General features: G+C 70.5%; 1 protein-coding gene across 1 annotated transcript; it reads left to right on the top strand.

Annotated features, from left to right (window-relative positions):
• Positions 1–9405: 9405 nt before the first annotated feature.
• Positions 9406–13186, top strand: AOC1 (amine oxidase copper containing 1; the record flags this gene model as incomplete). The annotated part of the gene is given in 6 exon segments (XM_084282999.1): positions 9406–9471; positions 9474–9520; positions 10458–12013; positions 12184–12472; positions 12650–12782; positions 12911–13186. Coding segments are annotated over 6 exon segments (2367 nt in total).
• Positions 13187–14288: the final 1102 nt, after the last annotated feature.

The raw sequence follows: 14288 nt of genomic DNA, 5'->3' as shown, positions 1-14288 counted from the left end.
AACCAGCCAGGCTGCTTCGGCACGCTGGGGCACGCAGAACTGAAAGGGCAGCAGCCAGAAACCTTGCACCAAGCACAGAGACATATTGAGGCGTCCTGCAGCCCTTCGCAGGGCATCACCGGGCAGGAGCAGCCCCCCCCCCGGCTCCGCAGGCAGCCTCCTGTCGCCCCATCTGCTCCTGACCCCGTGCTCCAGAACCGCGAGGCGGGGTGAGAAAGTTTTCGGGGGAAACTGGGGCAGTCGGAGCAGGGAGAGGCAGCGCCGAGCGGCGCAGTGCTGCTGGAGGAGCCTTTCCAGGCCAGCGCTGAGGCAGGGCCACGCAGGGAGCCTGCAGGCAGACACGAGCCCCCCGTGCCCCCAAGGACCCGTTCCACCTTGAGGAGCGGTTACGGCGGTGCCGTGCTCCACCAGAGCGCTCGGCGCGGGTAACCGGTGCCGGTTATCGCACGGATACCTCCCCTCTCGCCCGTTTCTGTGTCAGCCCCGAGCCTGGCACAGGCAGGTGACCGCGGGGGCTGTTTGGGGGTGCCCTACTTGTGGGCTGCGCGGCCGTGCCCCCACGTGCGCCGCCTGCACGTGGCCGCAGCTCGCCCAAACCTCGGCGCAGCGAGCGCCCGGCCCCCCGGCCCCGCTCCCCTCCCGGGACTCATCTGGGCTCTGCTGCCAACAAAAAGCATGAAACGCCTGGAAATCCCTTTCTTCCTCCTCTGCCTCTCCAAATGAAGGCAGGAGGCCGGGAGACAGCTTCCCAATTATCTCTCTGCAGCGGGAGCGGAGCTGGAGGGGCCGGCAGAAATTGAGGTGGTGACAAGTACCCGGCACCCTCCCGGCACCGCCAAGGACACGTTTCTGGGTCTCCACTTTCCGAGCACTGAAAGTTACCGAGGTCGCTTGGTGCTGCTGAGCACCGAAGGCTGGGTGAGGCTGGGCACAGCGTGCCCCACGGCAGGACCCCGGCCCTTTGGAGCCACCCCGGGGCTCACCAAGCACCCAGCCTCTGGTCCTGTGAGCCTCGGGAGGATGAGGGCACGCAGGGGACCCTGCTGGCAGGGAGCTGCGGGATGGGACAGGGACAGGGACAGGGATGGGACAGGGACGGGGATGGGACAGGGATGGGACAGGGCAGGAGGAGCCGCGCTCAGGATCCTGGAGGCACCGGCACCGCTCCTCCTGGAGAAGGAGGAGGACAGGACAATGTCACAGCCAGCCCCAAAAATAGATCAATTGAAGGAAAAACCGCCCGGCTGCAGCAGAAACCTTTGTGGGGTATTTTTGGCCGAAGATCACGCTTCCCCGGCTCCCACGCTGGAGACACCTCAATTAACCTTTGTGTAATTAGCTCTCCCCGGAAGAACAGATGTCGTTAGCGGGTAGGGATGCAGGAACAAAGGGCACCTTGTGGTGCTGGACCTCGCTCGGAGCAGGACGGGGACAGCTCGCGGGCAGCATCCGGAGCTCCCCCAGCGCACAGACACATCCACCAAGGGCCTGCAGGACAGTCAAGGGGATTGCTCTGGGGACTGCAAAGTCCTGGGGGGGGGGGGAAATAAAAGAAAAACGCTCGGAAAGGGGCCCTGATGACTTGGTCACGCCGTAGGAGGCTCCAGGGAGGAGAGGCACAGCAGCCCCACGGCACCTGAGGGCTCACGGCCACGCGTGGAAAGGAACACGGCCGGGAAACGCGTCCTGCAGCAGGGAGCTCAGCTCGGGTGATTTAGGAGCTGCTCCTTCAGAAACAGCCCTCTCTGCCTTAAAAGGAAGCCTCCCTTTGGCGGAACACTGCTCCAGGGCCCCAAAAAGCTGCATGAGCTCATAAAAGACCTGAGGGGTGGAAGATTTGCTCTCAAAAGAAAGGCGCAGCTGGTGGGAGAGATGGGAGCGTTGCAGGGCCGTCACACGCATTGTTGGTGGTGTGATTCGGGGCTTTCTGGCTGCAGTTCTGAAATGTGGGAACAAACTGCAGCTGGTGTGCGAGCACCAGCTGGAGCAACGCGAGGAGGAGGAGGAGGAGGAGGAAGAGAGCAGAACCACAGCAAGTCAGGCAGGAGGGATCGTCCTCGAGGGACACGTTTAAGAGGACAGGGTAGAGCTCGCCTCACGCCTCCCTGCTGCAGGAGCACCCGATGTGCGAGGCAGGTGCTGAAGGCGGAGGAGAACCAAGCCTGGTCCACGCAGAGCAGGAGCAAAGCGCGGCTGCTCGGGTCTGGGGATGATGCAGCAACAGTTTGGGAGCAACTGGGCACGGACACACAACCCTCTGCCAGTGAGACAAGGCAGGGGCTGCTCACAGGGGCCGCCTGCTCCTGTTCCTTGAGTGTGGTTTCAGCCACAGGTCCTTCAGCTTCAACCTCTCCTATGTCCAGCCCCTTCAAGCCCAGGACATTTCTTTTTCAAGCCCTGGTAAACCAAAGATCTGCTGATCCTCACGGTGCTGTCCCCTTCTGTCAGAAAAAAAGACACTGACGTCATCTCTGGGTCCTTTGACCTTTGAAGCACTCCTGTGCCTGCTGCTCGGCAGGTACAGGGCTGCCAGGAAGCTTCGTTAGTTTTGGAGGGTGGTGACCGAAAATAGTTTTGTCATAACCCAGAAGCAGGCCCTCTGGGGATGGGATGGGGATGGGATGGGGATGGGGATGGGATGGGGATGGGATGGGGATGGGGATGGGGATGGGATGGGGATGGGGATGGGGATGGGGATGGGATGGGATGGGGATGGGGATGGGATGGGATGGGGATGGGGTGGGGATGGGGATGGGGCACTGCAGTGGGGGCAGAAGGCAGGCAGGTGCTGGAGCTGTGCTGAGTCCACGAGCGGCCGGGCCCTGCCCGCACGCTGCCTCGCGGCGCTGCTCACGGGGCTGCCAGATGAGGTCAGCAGGAAAACGTTTCAGAACACGGGGTCAAGAGGGAGGGCGAGGTGTTTGGAGGAAAGCCTCGCTGCGGGGCGGCAGAGGCCACAGGAGGGAGCAGGGCTGAGCACGGTCGCCTTGCCCTGCACCAGGGGGGGTGTCCGCGGCACCTCTGCGGTACCGCCAGCTTTTGGGTGTCTGCAGCCTGCTCCTTTGGGCAGCCGGGGGGTTACTGCCACCTCCTCCTGCAGGGGAACATCGCTGTCCCCATGGCCACATCTCTCCTGGGCTCTCCGGAGGCTCTTTCTGCCTCCTGCTCCACCGGGCCACGCGTTCTGTGCGAGCACGAAGCTGTCGGGACCGGCTGCCACCTCACGAGAGCGCAGCGAGGGGCGGCCATCCCAATCCCTTCACCCCCATGACGAGGACACTGCTTGTCCACGCGGCTCAGCCCTTCCCTCACTCGCCTTTTGTCGCTCTTTGGGGCAAAAAGAGGTGTTGGCAGCGCCAGCCCCGACTCCCCACAGCCGTTCGCTGGCGGTGCCATGCTCTGCGTGCAGCTGATAAGCGATAACACCACGGATCGATAAACACCTGCTGGGCAGGGCTTTCTTCAAAGGCTCCTTTGATGCCACCCCCCCTCCGGCGCTTTCCTTTGACAGAAACGGAAATTTTTTCCGTTAAAGCGAGAAGTTTTCCCAAACCCCGCCCAGTCTGAGCTCATCACCTGGCAGCCAGCAGCCGGCTGTGAGAAGCTGCGACTGCAAAGGCTCCTGCCCCGGGGACACACCGGGAGCCCTGGTAGCCCTGGTAGCCCCAGTAACCCCAGTAGCCCCAGTTGCCCCAGTGACCTCGGTAGCCCCGGTAGCCCCAGTAGCCCCGGTAGTCCCAGTGACCCCGGTAACCCCGGTAGCCCCAGTCACCCCAGTAGACTTGCTAGCCTCGGTAGCCCGGTCACCCTGGTAACCCCAGTAGCCCCAGTGACCCCAGTAACTCTGGTAGCCCTGGTGACCTCAGCAGCCCCAGTAACCCCAGTAGCCCAGTAACCCCAGTGACTCCAGTGACCCCAGTGACCCCAGTAACTCCAGTAGCCCCAGTGACCCTGGTAGCCCCAGTGACCCTGGTAGCCCCGGTGACCCCGGTGACCCCGGTAGTCCCGGTAGCCCCGGTGACCACCGCACACGGGGGCCGGGCCGGGCCGGGGCCCGCAGGCCGCGCGGTCCTCCGGGGCAGGCCGCGTTGCCATGGCGCCGCAGCCGCTCTAGCCGCGGACCATAGAGAGGCGGCCTCCCCAACCCCGCGGGTTGCTATAGTGACGGGGGGGTTGCTATGGTAACGGGGGGGGCGTGGCCACGCCGGGCGGGAGGCGGGGCCTAATGGAGGCGTTGCTATGGGAACCGCCGGCAGGTGCGGCGGGGCGGGGCGGCGTTGCCATGGCGACGGGGGAGGATGCTGGGGCACGGCTCGGCCCCCCCACAGCCCCCCATAGCCCCCCCCACAGCCCCCCACAGCCCCCCCATAGCCCCCCACAGCCCCCCACAGCCCCCCCATAGCCCCTCATAGCCCCTCATAGCCCCCCATAGCCCCCCACAGCCCCCCACAGCCCCCCCACAGACCCCCCATAGCCCCCCATAGCCCCCATAGCCCCACACAGCCCCCCACAGCCCCTCTATAGCCCCCCATTGAAACCCCACAGCCCCCCTATAGCCCCTCGCTGTGAGCCCCCCGGGAGCCCCCTGCTCCAGCCCCTGTCAGCACTCAGAGCCCACAACATCCCCGGCGGCAGGGATGGGGACAGGACGGGATGGGATGGGGACAGGGACAGGGACAGGGACAGGGACAGGGACAATAATGGGACAGGGACAGGACGGACAGGGACAGGAGGATGGGACAGGGACAGGGACAGGGACACAGGGACGCAGGGACAGGAATGGGACAGGGATGGGACAGGGATGGGACAGGAAAAGGGACAGGGATGGGGATGGGGACAGGGACAGGGACAATAATGGGACAGGGACAGGGATGGGACAGGGATGGGACAGGGACAGGGATGGGACAGGGACAGGGACAATAATGGGACAGGGACAGGAATGGGACAGGGATGGGACAGGGATGGGACAGGAAAAGGGACAGGGATGGGGATGGGGACAGGGACAGGGACAATAATGGGACAGGGACAGGGACAGGGACAGGGACAGGGACAGGGACAGGGACAGGGACAGGGACAGGGATGGGACAGGGACAGGGACAATAATGGGACAGGGACAGGGACAGGGACAGGGACAGGGACAGGGACAGGGACAGGGACAGGGACAGGGATGGGACAGGGACAGGGACAATAATGGGACAGGGACGGGGATATGGACAGGGACAGGGACATAGGGACAAGACAGGACAGGACAAGGCTGGGACAGGGATGGGACAGGGCCACGGGGCCAGCACGGGTCGGGCCGTGTCAGCGCTGCCCGTCCCCCCCCCGCCCGCCCCTCCCGGCCCGGCAATCATTAACCGGGAGCCGAGCGGGGGCCTGGGCGCGATGCGCGGGGAAGCCGCCTCTGCCTCCCCCTCCTCCTCCTCCTCCTCCCCGTCCTCCCCCTCCTCTGCCGGGGGGCAGGTAAGGACCCCCCCGGAACCCCCGGGACCCCCGGGACCCCCGGCACGGCCCCACTGCGTCACGGCCGGGGCACACCGGGACCCCGCTGGGGGGTGGGGGGGTCAGAGGGGGTCTGTGCCCATGGGGACAGTGGGGTCAGAGGGGTCTGTCCCATGGGGACACCAGGGTCACAAATGTCCATGCCCATGGGACATTGGGGTCTGTGTTTATGGGGACAGAAGGGTCAGGGGGGTCTGTGCTTATAGGGACAGTGGGGTCGGGGGTCTGTGCTTATGGGACCCTGGGTTCAGCAGGATCTGTGCCCATGGGGACAGCAGGATCAGAGGTGTCTGTGCTAATAGGACACTGGGATCGGGGGGGGTCTGTCCTTATGGGACACTGGGTTCAGCAGGGTCTGTGCCCATGGGGACAGTGGGACGAGAGGCATCCATGCCTGTGGGACACCAGGATGAGCGGGGTTCTGTGCTCATGGGGACAGCAGAATCAGCGGGATTTGTGCCCATGGGGACACCAGGCTCAGAAGTGCCCATGCCCATGGGGACACCGGGGTCTGTGCCCATGGGGCCACCAGGCTCAGCGGTGGCCTGTGCCCACGGGGACTCGGGGCTCAGGGCGGGACATGGGGTTTATTGGGGTCGGTGCCACGGGGCTCAGCTGCTTTCACCCCACAGCTGAGCCCACCTGCGGGCCCGGCCGCCCCTGTCCCCCGTGGAGCAGCTGCGTGGAGCAGCCGGGGGGTGCCACGTGCCGCTGCGAGCCCGGCTTCACCCCCAGCACCGACCGCGGCTGCGTGCCAGGTAGGGGACGGGACCCCCCGGGGGGCTGCGTGCCGTGGGGGGGGGACACTCACACGGGGACCCCCATGGGATGGGGAACCCCCTGCTCCGGCTGCCCTGACCCGAGCCCCCCGAAGCCAGGACGTTCCCGGGGCTCCTGACGCCGCGGGACCCCGAAGCCGTGGCCGTGAGCCCCGTGCTGGAGGCGGATCTGCCCCGACTGGTGAGTGGGGGGCTCGGGGGGGGGCTCGGCAGGAGGGGGCCCACCCGCAGCACCCAGCCGAGCCCCCCCCCCCCTGCAGTTCCAGCGCATCCTGGGGTCCCTGGACGCCTACGTGGCCTCGTCCCTCCTGGAGCCGCGGTGAGCGCCGGGGGGTCCTGCCCGCCGCCCCCCCCCCGAGCCCCCCAGCACCACCGCCGGTACCCGGGTGACGCGGTGGGCTCCCCGCAGGCGGGGGGCGTCGGGGGTGACGGTGCTGCACAGCTTCTCCGTGCTGTCCTCGGTGACGTCCCGGCACGTGGAGGAGGCCGTGGCCAGCTTCCAGGCGCGCTGCCGGCCCCCAGACCCCGGCTGCCGGCTGCTGCGGGACGTGGTCGCCTACCGCAGTGCGTGGGGTTTTGGGGGGGGGGGGTCGTGGGGGGGGGGGGATCCCCCGTTTCCTGAGCCTCGTCCCCTTCCCTCCCCAGGCATGAGCCTGTGTGAGCTGCAGCCCTGCGACCCCACATCCACTGTGTGCCTGCCCCAGGAGGGGCTCGCCCTCTGCGCCTGCCGCCCGGGGTTTCCGCAGCGCCCACCCCATGGACCGAGCCTGCACCGGTGGGGGGCCGGGGGGGGCAAAAGGGGGGGGGCCGGGGGCTGCGGTCCTACGGGGGGCTGGGATATGGGGTGGTCTTCACACCGCAGGGGGGAGGGCTCCGTGGGGGTGCTGATGGGGTGGGGGAGGTCTGAGGGTGGGGGGCGCAGCCGTGGGGCAGGGGCCGGCCCCAAGGGGGGGGTCGTGGCCCCAAGGGGGTCTGAACCCCCCCCATGTCCCCCCCTCTATCTCCGGGGGTGCACGGCTTGTCCTCCATCCCCAGCCTGCCGCCCCGGCTCGCGGCTGAGAGACGGCGTTTGCGAGAGGTGAGTGCGACCCCCACGGCCCCCCCCGGCCCCTCCGGCCCCCCCGGGGCTCTCGGCCCCGAGCCCCCCGCCCCGCCGCCCCCCTTCAGCGCCCGCCCCCCGCAGGTGCCCCTTCGGCTTCGGCGGCTTCGAGTGCGAGGAGCGTGAGTGAGGCACGGGGACAGACCCCGGCCCCGATCCCGATCCGATCCGGACCCCGGCCCCGACCCTGATCCCGACCCTGGCCCCAGCCCCGACCCCAAACCCGACCTCGACCCCTATCCCGACCCCGATCCTGACCCCAACTCTGACCCCAGCCCCGATTTCAACCCTGACCCCGACCCCGACCCCAACCCCGACCCCTCCCCGATCCTGGCTCCGAACCCGACCCCGATTCCAGCCCCGACCCCGACCCCGATCCCGACACCGACCCCTGTCCCCTCCCCAATCCCGATCCTAATCCCGACCCTGACCCCGACCCCGACTCCGATCCCGACCCCGCCCCCTATCCCCATTCGGATCTCTATCCTAATCCCGACCCCGACCCCGTCCCGATCCCGACCCCGATCCCAATCCCGACTCCGCCCCAACCCCGACCCCTCCCCGATCCCTGCCCCGAACCCGACCCCGATCCCAGCCCGGCTTCGACTCCGAAGCCGACCCCGAAGCCGTCCCCGATCCCGACACCGACCCCCTGTCCCCTCCCCGATCCCGATCCTAATCCCGACCCCGACCCCTCCCCGACCCCTCCCCGACCCCGATCCCGATCCCATCCCGACCCCGACCCCAACCCCTAACCCCATCCAGACCCTATCCTAACCCCGACCCCCGACCCCGGCTCGGCCCCGACCACCCATTTCCAGCCCTGACCCCATCCCGATCCCAATCCCGATCCCAATCCCGATCCCAATCCCGCCCCCTCTCCCCGCAGCCCTCCTGCTGGCCCTGGTGCTGGTGTCGTGCTGCGGGGGGGCCCTGCTGCTGCTGCTGCTGCTGCTGCTCGGCGGGTACGGCCCCCCCCCGGCCCCCCGACCCCCCCAATCCCCGCGATCCCCCCGGCCCCCCCCCCCCGTGCTCTGTGTGGGGAGGGGAATGCGGCGGCGGGCTCCCCCACTCGCACCCCCACGCGGAGCCCCCCCCCGTACTCCCCAAATCTCAGCCCCCGTCCCGTGTCCCCCCCCCCCCCTCTCCCCCAGGAGATCCCGGCGCCCCCCCCCGCCACCTCCCTCCCCGCTGCCCGCCCTGGGGGGCCCTGCAGTTCCCGGCGCGGGGGCTCAGCCTGCCCGGGTGCAGCCCTGCGGACCCCCGAGACCGAGCCCCCCGAGCCCCCCCCGGTGAGTGTGTGCGGCGTGGGAATGGAGGGGGGGGGCGGGAGATCCCCCCCGTGGGGCGCTCCCACGGTGCGTGACGGCTCCCCCCGCAGCCTGCCCGCATGGAGACCTTCCTGGCGCACCGGGGGGGCCCGGCAGGACGGGGCGAGGACCGCGACTATTTCTGAAGAACCAGCCTCCCCCCCCCACCCCCCCACGCGGGACGGAGCTGCGGGGATCCACGCGTGGGGGGGTGGGGGGGGGGCACCGCTGGACCCAGCACGGAGGATAAAGTGGAAGCCGCAGCTGCTCCGCGTGGTTTTTGGGGTGGGAGCGGCCAATGCGCGTCCGCATTTATGGCACGGGGGGGGGCAGGGGAGCAGCTCATGCCCTCCCACGCCCCCCCACGCCCCCCCCCCCCGTGCCCAGGATGTAATCACGGGCACGAGTGGGAGTCTCCCGCGCCCGCCCTGGCTGTTATCTCGCCTCGTCCCTGGAGTTTGATCGCAGCGAGGCCATAAAGAGCGGAGCCCCCGGGACGCGGAGGGCGTGGGGGGGGGAACGACCGGACGGGGACGGCCACGGGTGTTCATTAACCCGCGGGGGGGTGGGGGGGGGGCCGTGCGCGGAGCTCCACGCGTGGGATGCGCTGGGGAGGGAAGTAGGAAAGGGGACAAGGGACGGGGGGGGGGACGACGCACGGGAGAGCTCCGCGCGCTTCTGCACCGAGTGGGGAGGAAAAGGGGGGGGCCGCAGCATGGGACCCCCACCCTGGGGTGCTGCCCCGGAGCACGGGGCCCCTCCCCGGCCCCCCCCGCGGGGGCGGGGCGGTGCGGAGCGGAGCGCGGCGGCGAGCGGCGGCGAGCGCGCAGGTGCGGGAGGCGGCGGGGGGGGGGGGGGGGGCAGCCGGGGTCGGAGCCCCCCCGTGGGGGGTGCTGGGGGGGGGGCACCGTGGGGCGGCCCCACTCGTGGCGGGGCGAGGGAGGGGGGCGCGGCGGCCGTGCCCGTGCCCGTGCGCGCTCGGCACCGGGGATGCGGAGCCCGCTCCCGGCCTTGACCCCGAGGGGGGGAGGCAGCGGGGGCAGGATCTGGCCCCCGGCCCGTGCAATGCGCAGGGGGGGGCGGAGGAGCCGGGGGGGGGTCAGCGCCCCGCGGCACGGCCGGGCCGGGGCAGAGAGCCCGGGAGGCGCCGCGCTCCCCACGCGAGGTGAGTGGAGGGCGCACGAAGGGGGCTGTCGGGGCCGGGCACTCCGCCAAGGAAGGGGGTCCCGGGGGGGGCTCGGACCCGGGTCGGGGGGGTCAGGGTCAGCCCCCGCAGCCCCGTACCCGCTGTTTGTGAGTTTTGGAGTGCCGGAGGAGCCCCACGGAAGGAGCCGTGCAGCGCTCGCTGTCCCCGCACCCACCGGGGGGGTGGTCTCCGGCACCCCCCAAGCTCAAGGCGCTGCTTTTGGGGACCCCCCCGAACCCCCAGCTGGGATCACTGGGGCTGTGCGGCCCCCGTGCTGGGCACATTGCTGCTACTGTGGCTGCTCGGGGTGTCACTGGGTGCCCTCCAGGTGGGTGTGGGGGGGCTCTGCTCCCACAGGGGCTGGTGCTGTGGGGCAGGACGAGGCGCCCTTTGCTGTGCAGAGCCCACGCTGGGTTTTGTGTGCAGGGAGAGGGCACCCATGGGTGGCACCATGGTGTAGGGAGGGGAGTAGCCGATCCTCCTGCCTGGGGCACAGCGTGAGCGCACGGCACCGCCATCCCACCGCGGCATCTCCCCATGGCAGGGCTGGCCCTGCTGCTCACTGCCCTGTTCCTCCCCAGGTCCCCGGGAAGGATGTGGCCGCTCCGGCTCGCCTGGGCGCTGGCCGCGCTGGGCATCGCGGCCGGCACCGACCCCAGCGCGCCGCCGCCGGGCAAGGCCTCCATCTTCGCCGACCTGACGCCCGCGGAGCTGCGCGCGGTGCGGGACTTCCTGATGGGCCGCCCGGAGCTGGGGCTGTCCCCGAGCCGGGGGGGCTCCCTGGCGCAGAACACGCTCTTCCTGGTGGAGCTGCTGCCCCCCAAGAAGCGGCTGGCCCTGCGCCACCTGGACAAGGGCGGCCCCGCGCCCCGGCGCCAGGCTCGAGCCGTCATCTTCTTCGGGGGGCAGGCGGAGCCCAACATCACCGAATTCGCCGTGGGGCCCCTGCCGCGGCCCAGCTCCTACCGGCCCCTGCGCTTCAAGGGCAGGCGCACCGTGCCCTTCGCCGCCCGGCCCATGACGCAGCTGGAGTACGAGCTGCTGCACCGCGCGCTCGTGCAGGCGACGGAGCCGCTGTACCGGCTGCTGCGCGACGCCACCGGCTTCTGGTACCACAACTGCACCGACCGCTGCCTCACCTTCTCGGACATCGCACCCCGAGGGCTGGCGCCCGGCGAGCGCCGCAGCTGGTTCATGCTGCAGCGCTTCGTGGAGGGCTACTTCCTGCACCCCGTGGGGCTGGAGATCCTCATCGACCACCGGGACCCCGATCCGCACCGCTGGGCTGTCCAGAGCGTCTGGTACAACGGGCAGTACTTCTCCAGCCCGCAGGAGCTGGCCGAGCGCTACGAGCAGGGGCAGGTGGCTGTGGCACAGCTGGCCGACCACGCGTCCCAGCTCCTCTTCTCCACCTACGTGCCGCGCGGGCGCTTCACCACCGGCACCCCCACCGACGTGCACGGGGCCAAGGTGTGCGAGCCCCAGGGCCGGCGCTACCGGCTGCGGGGGAACCGGCTGGAGTACGGGGGCTGGAGCCTGGCCTTCCGCCTGCGCTCCTCCTCCGGCCTCCAGCTCTTCGACCTGCGCTTCAACGAGGAGCGCGTGGCCTACGAGGTGAGCGTGCAGGAGGCCATCGCCTTCTACGGCGGCGACACGCCGGCCGCCATGCAGACCAAGTACATCGACGCCGGCTGGGGCATGGGCTCCGTCACCTACGAGCTGGCCCCCGGCATCGACTGCCCCGAGGTGGCCACGTACCTGGACGCCCACCACTTCTACGACACCGACAGCCCGGTGCGCTTCGCCCGCGCCGTCTGCATCTTCGAGCTGCCCACGGGCGTCCCGCTCCGGCGGCACTTCAACAGCAACTTCCAGGGCGGGTACCACTTCTACGCCGGGCTGGAGGGGCATGCCCTCGTGCTGCGCACAACCTCCACCGTCTACAACTACGACTACATCTGGGACTTCCTCCTCTACCCCAACGGCGTGATGGAGGCCAAGGTGCACGCCACCGGCTTCATCCACGCCACCTTCTACACGCCGCAGGGCCAGCGCTACGGCAGCCGCGTCCAGAGCCACGTCCTGGGCAACATGCACACCCACCTGGTGCACTACAAGGTGGACCTGGACATCGCAGGTGCAGCCCCCCGCCGACCCCCTGGGGCCGGACCCTGTGCCAGCGGCTGCGGGAGGGGGCTTGGGGGTGGCACGGAGCTGGGGAGGGGGCTCGGGGCCATGTCCCTGCTGCCGCTGGGATCCCCAGGGTGATCCTGGAGCAACTGCGGCTCACGGCCTCTCCGCTTGCAGGCACTGGCAACAGCTTCGAGACGGTGGACTTGAGCTTCGAGAACATCTCCAACCCCTGGAGCCCCGACGCCCGCGTGGTGCAGCCCTGGCTGCGCCGGCAGCCGCGCCGCAGCGAGCGCCAGGCGGCCTTCCCGCTGGGCCAGGCGCTGCCCCGCTACCTGCTCTTCTCCAACCCTCGCCAGCACAACCGCTGGGGCCACGCGCGCAGCTACCGCATCCAGCACAGCTCCCACGCCGGGCGCGTGCTGCCCCGCGGCTGGAGGGAGGAGAGGGGCATCTCCTGGGGCAGGTGGGGCTCTGGGGAGGGGCTCTCGGCAGCGGGCACCCCCTGGTGCATCCAGGGGAGTAGGGTGGGAGAGGTGTCCTGCAGGCATGTGGCACGTGTGCATGTGGCTCTGCAGGGTCCCCATGCTCAATGGCAGGGCTGATCCTGTCCCTGTCCCTGTCCCCGTCCCTGTCCCCGCAGGTACCACCTGGCCGTGACGCGGCACCACGAGAACGAAGCCGTCAGCAGCAGCCTCTACACCCAGAACGACCCCTGGGAGCCCCTGGTCAACTTCGAGAGCTTCATCCGTGACGACGAGAGCATCGAGGACCAGGTGATGAGGACAGCGGGGCTGGGGACAGCGGGGCTGGGGGCTGGGGACAGGGGCCGGGTGGAGCAGGTGTGGCTCTGGGCATCCCCAAGCCCCGTGGCCCTCTGACGGCCGCGGTCCCCCCCACGCAGGACCTGGTGGCCTGGGTGACCGTGGGCTTCCTGCACATCCCGCACGCCGAGGACGTCCCCAACACGGCCACCCCCGGCAACGCCGTGGGCTTCTTCCTGCGCCCCTTCAACTTCTTCGACGAGGACCCCTCGGTGGCCTCGCTCAGCCCCGTCATCGTCCGCCCGCTGGACCAGACCTTCTCGCGGCTGGAGGTGCAGCGCTGGACGCCCGACACCCCCGGCCCCTGCGTCGCGCCGGGGCCCTTCACCTACAACGGCACCTACTGGCCCGAGTGAGCGCGCGGGGACCCCGGGGACCTTGGGGACCTTGGGGACCCCGGCCCCTGGGGCTCAATAAAATCCATGCCACCACCTGCGGCCCCGTCTCTGCCTGGCTGCGCCCCCCCCCGCCGGCTGTCGCAATGTTTGATGACGCCTGCGTTCAAGGTTGGCCCCCCCGCACCCTCCCGCGGCCTTTGCCCCCCCATCCCCTATGCACCGGGCTGCTGGCGCTGACCCCCCCCCTCCCGCACCACCCCGGGGGTCCCCAGCCGCCTCCCCCCCCCCCCAGCGCAGCCGCACACAGAGACGCGTTCTCGGTCGGGTTTATTGGGGTGCGGGGACGGGGACGGGGGGGCTCCTACCGCAGAAGGCGACATGCGGGGCTGGGTGAGGGGGGGGGGACACGCAGAGACCCGGGCAGCGCCCGGCTACGGGACGACGGCACGAACACGGCACACGCTACGGGGAGCCGGGGGGGGTGGGCGCGTGCCCCACAGCCCCCGGCCGGACCCTGCCCGCGCCCCCCCGCCCCGGGGCGTCCCCCCCCTTGTGCGTGTGGCCCCGGGGGTCGGTGCAGGCAGGGGGGGGGCCGGGGCAGCGGGCGGGACCCCCCCGCCGCTCCCTCCTGCCCGGTGCCACCCGCTGGGTGCAGGGGGGCGACCCCGGGGCGGGGGGGGGGGGGCCGCGGCTGGGGGCGTCCCCTGGGAACAGGGGGGGGGCGCGGGGAGGGGACGTGGCCCAGACCCACGGCGCGGGGGAGGGGGGAGAAGGCGCCGGGCCAGGGCCAGGGCGAGGACGGGGACGCGTCCGGAGGGGCCCACGCGGGTGCTGCCGCCCGCCCCACGCCACGGGGGGCAGGAGGCACGGCCGGGACCCCCGCTGCCCGCCCCCAGCCCGCCCCCAGCCCCACGGGCACAGCGCGGCCCCGCGCCCCCGGGAGCCCCCAGCGCGCCCCCGCGAGCGCACGGCCACGCGTGGACCCGCACCCACGGAGCGCGCAGGGCGGGCGGGCCCGCGCCACAGGGAAACACGCGTGCACACGCACGCACACACACGCAGACACACACACGGCCCCCCCCTCGACCACCCCCCGCGCCCCCAGCCCCACGGGGGGCAG

Source organism: Netta rufina (assembly GCF_964035555.1).
Source record: "Netta rufina genome assembly, chromosome: 2".
Taxonomy (NCBI): Eukaryota; Metazoa; Chordata; class Aves; order Anseriformes; family Anatidae; genus Netta; species Netta rufina.
This window is presented reverse-complemented; position numbering and strand designations above follow the sequence as displayed.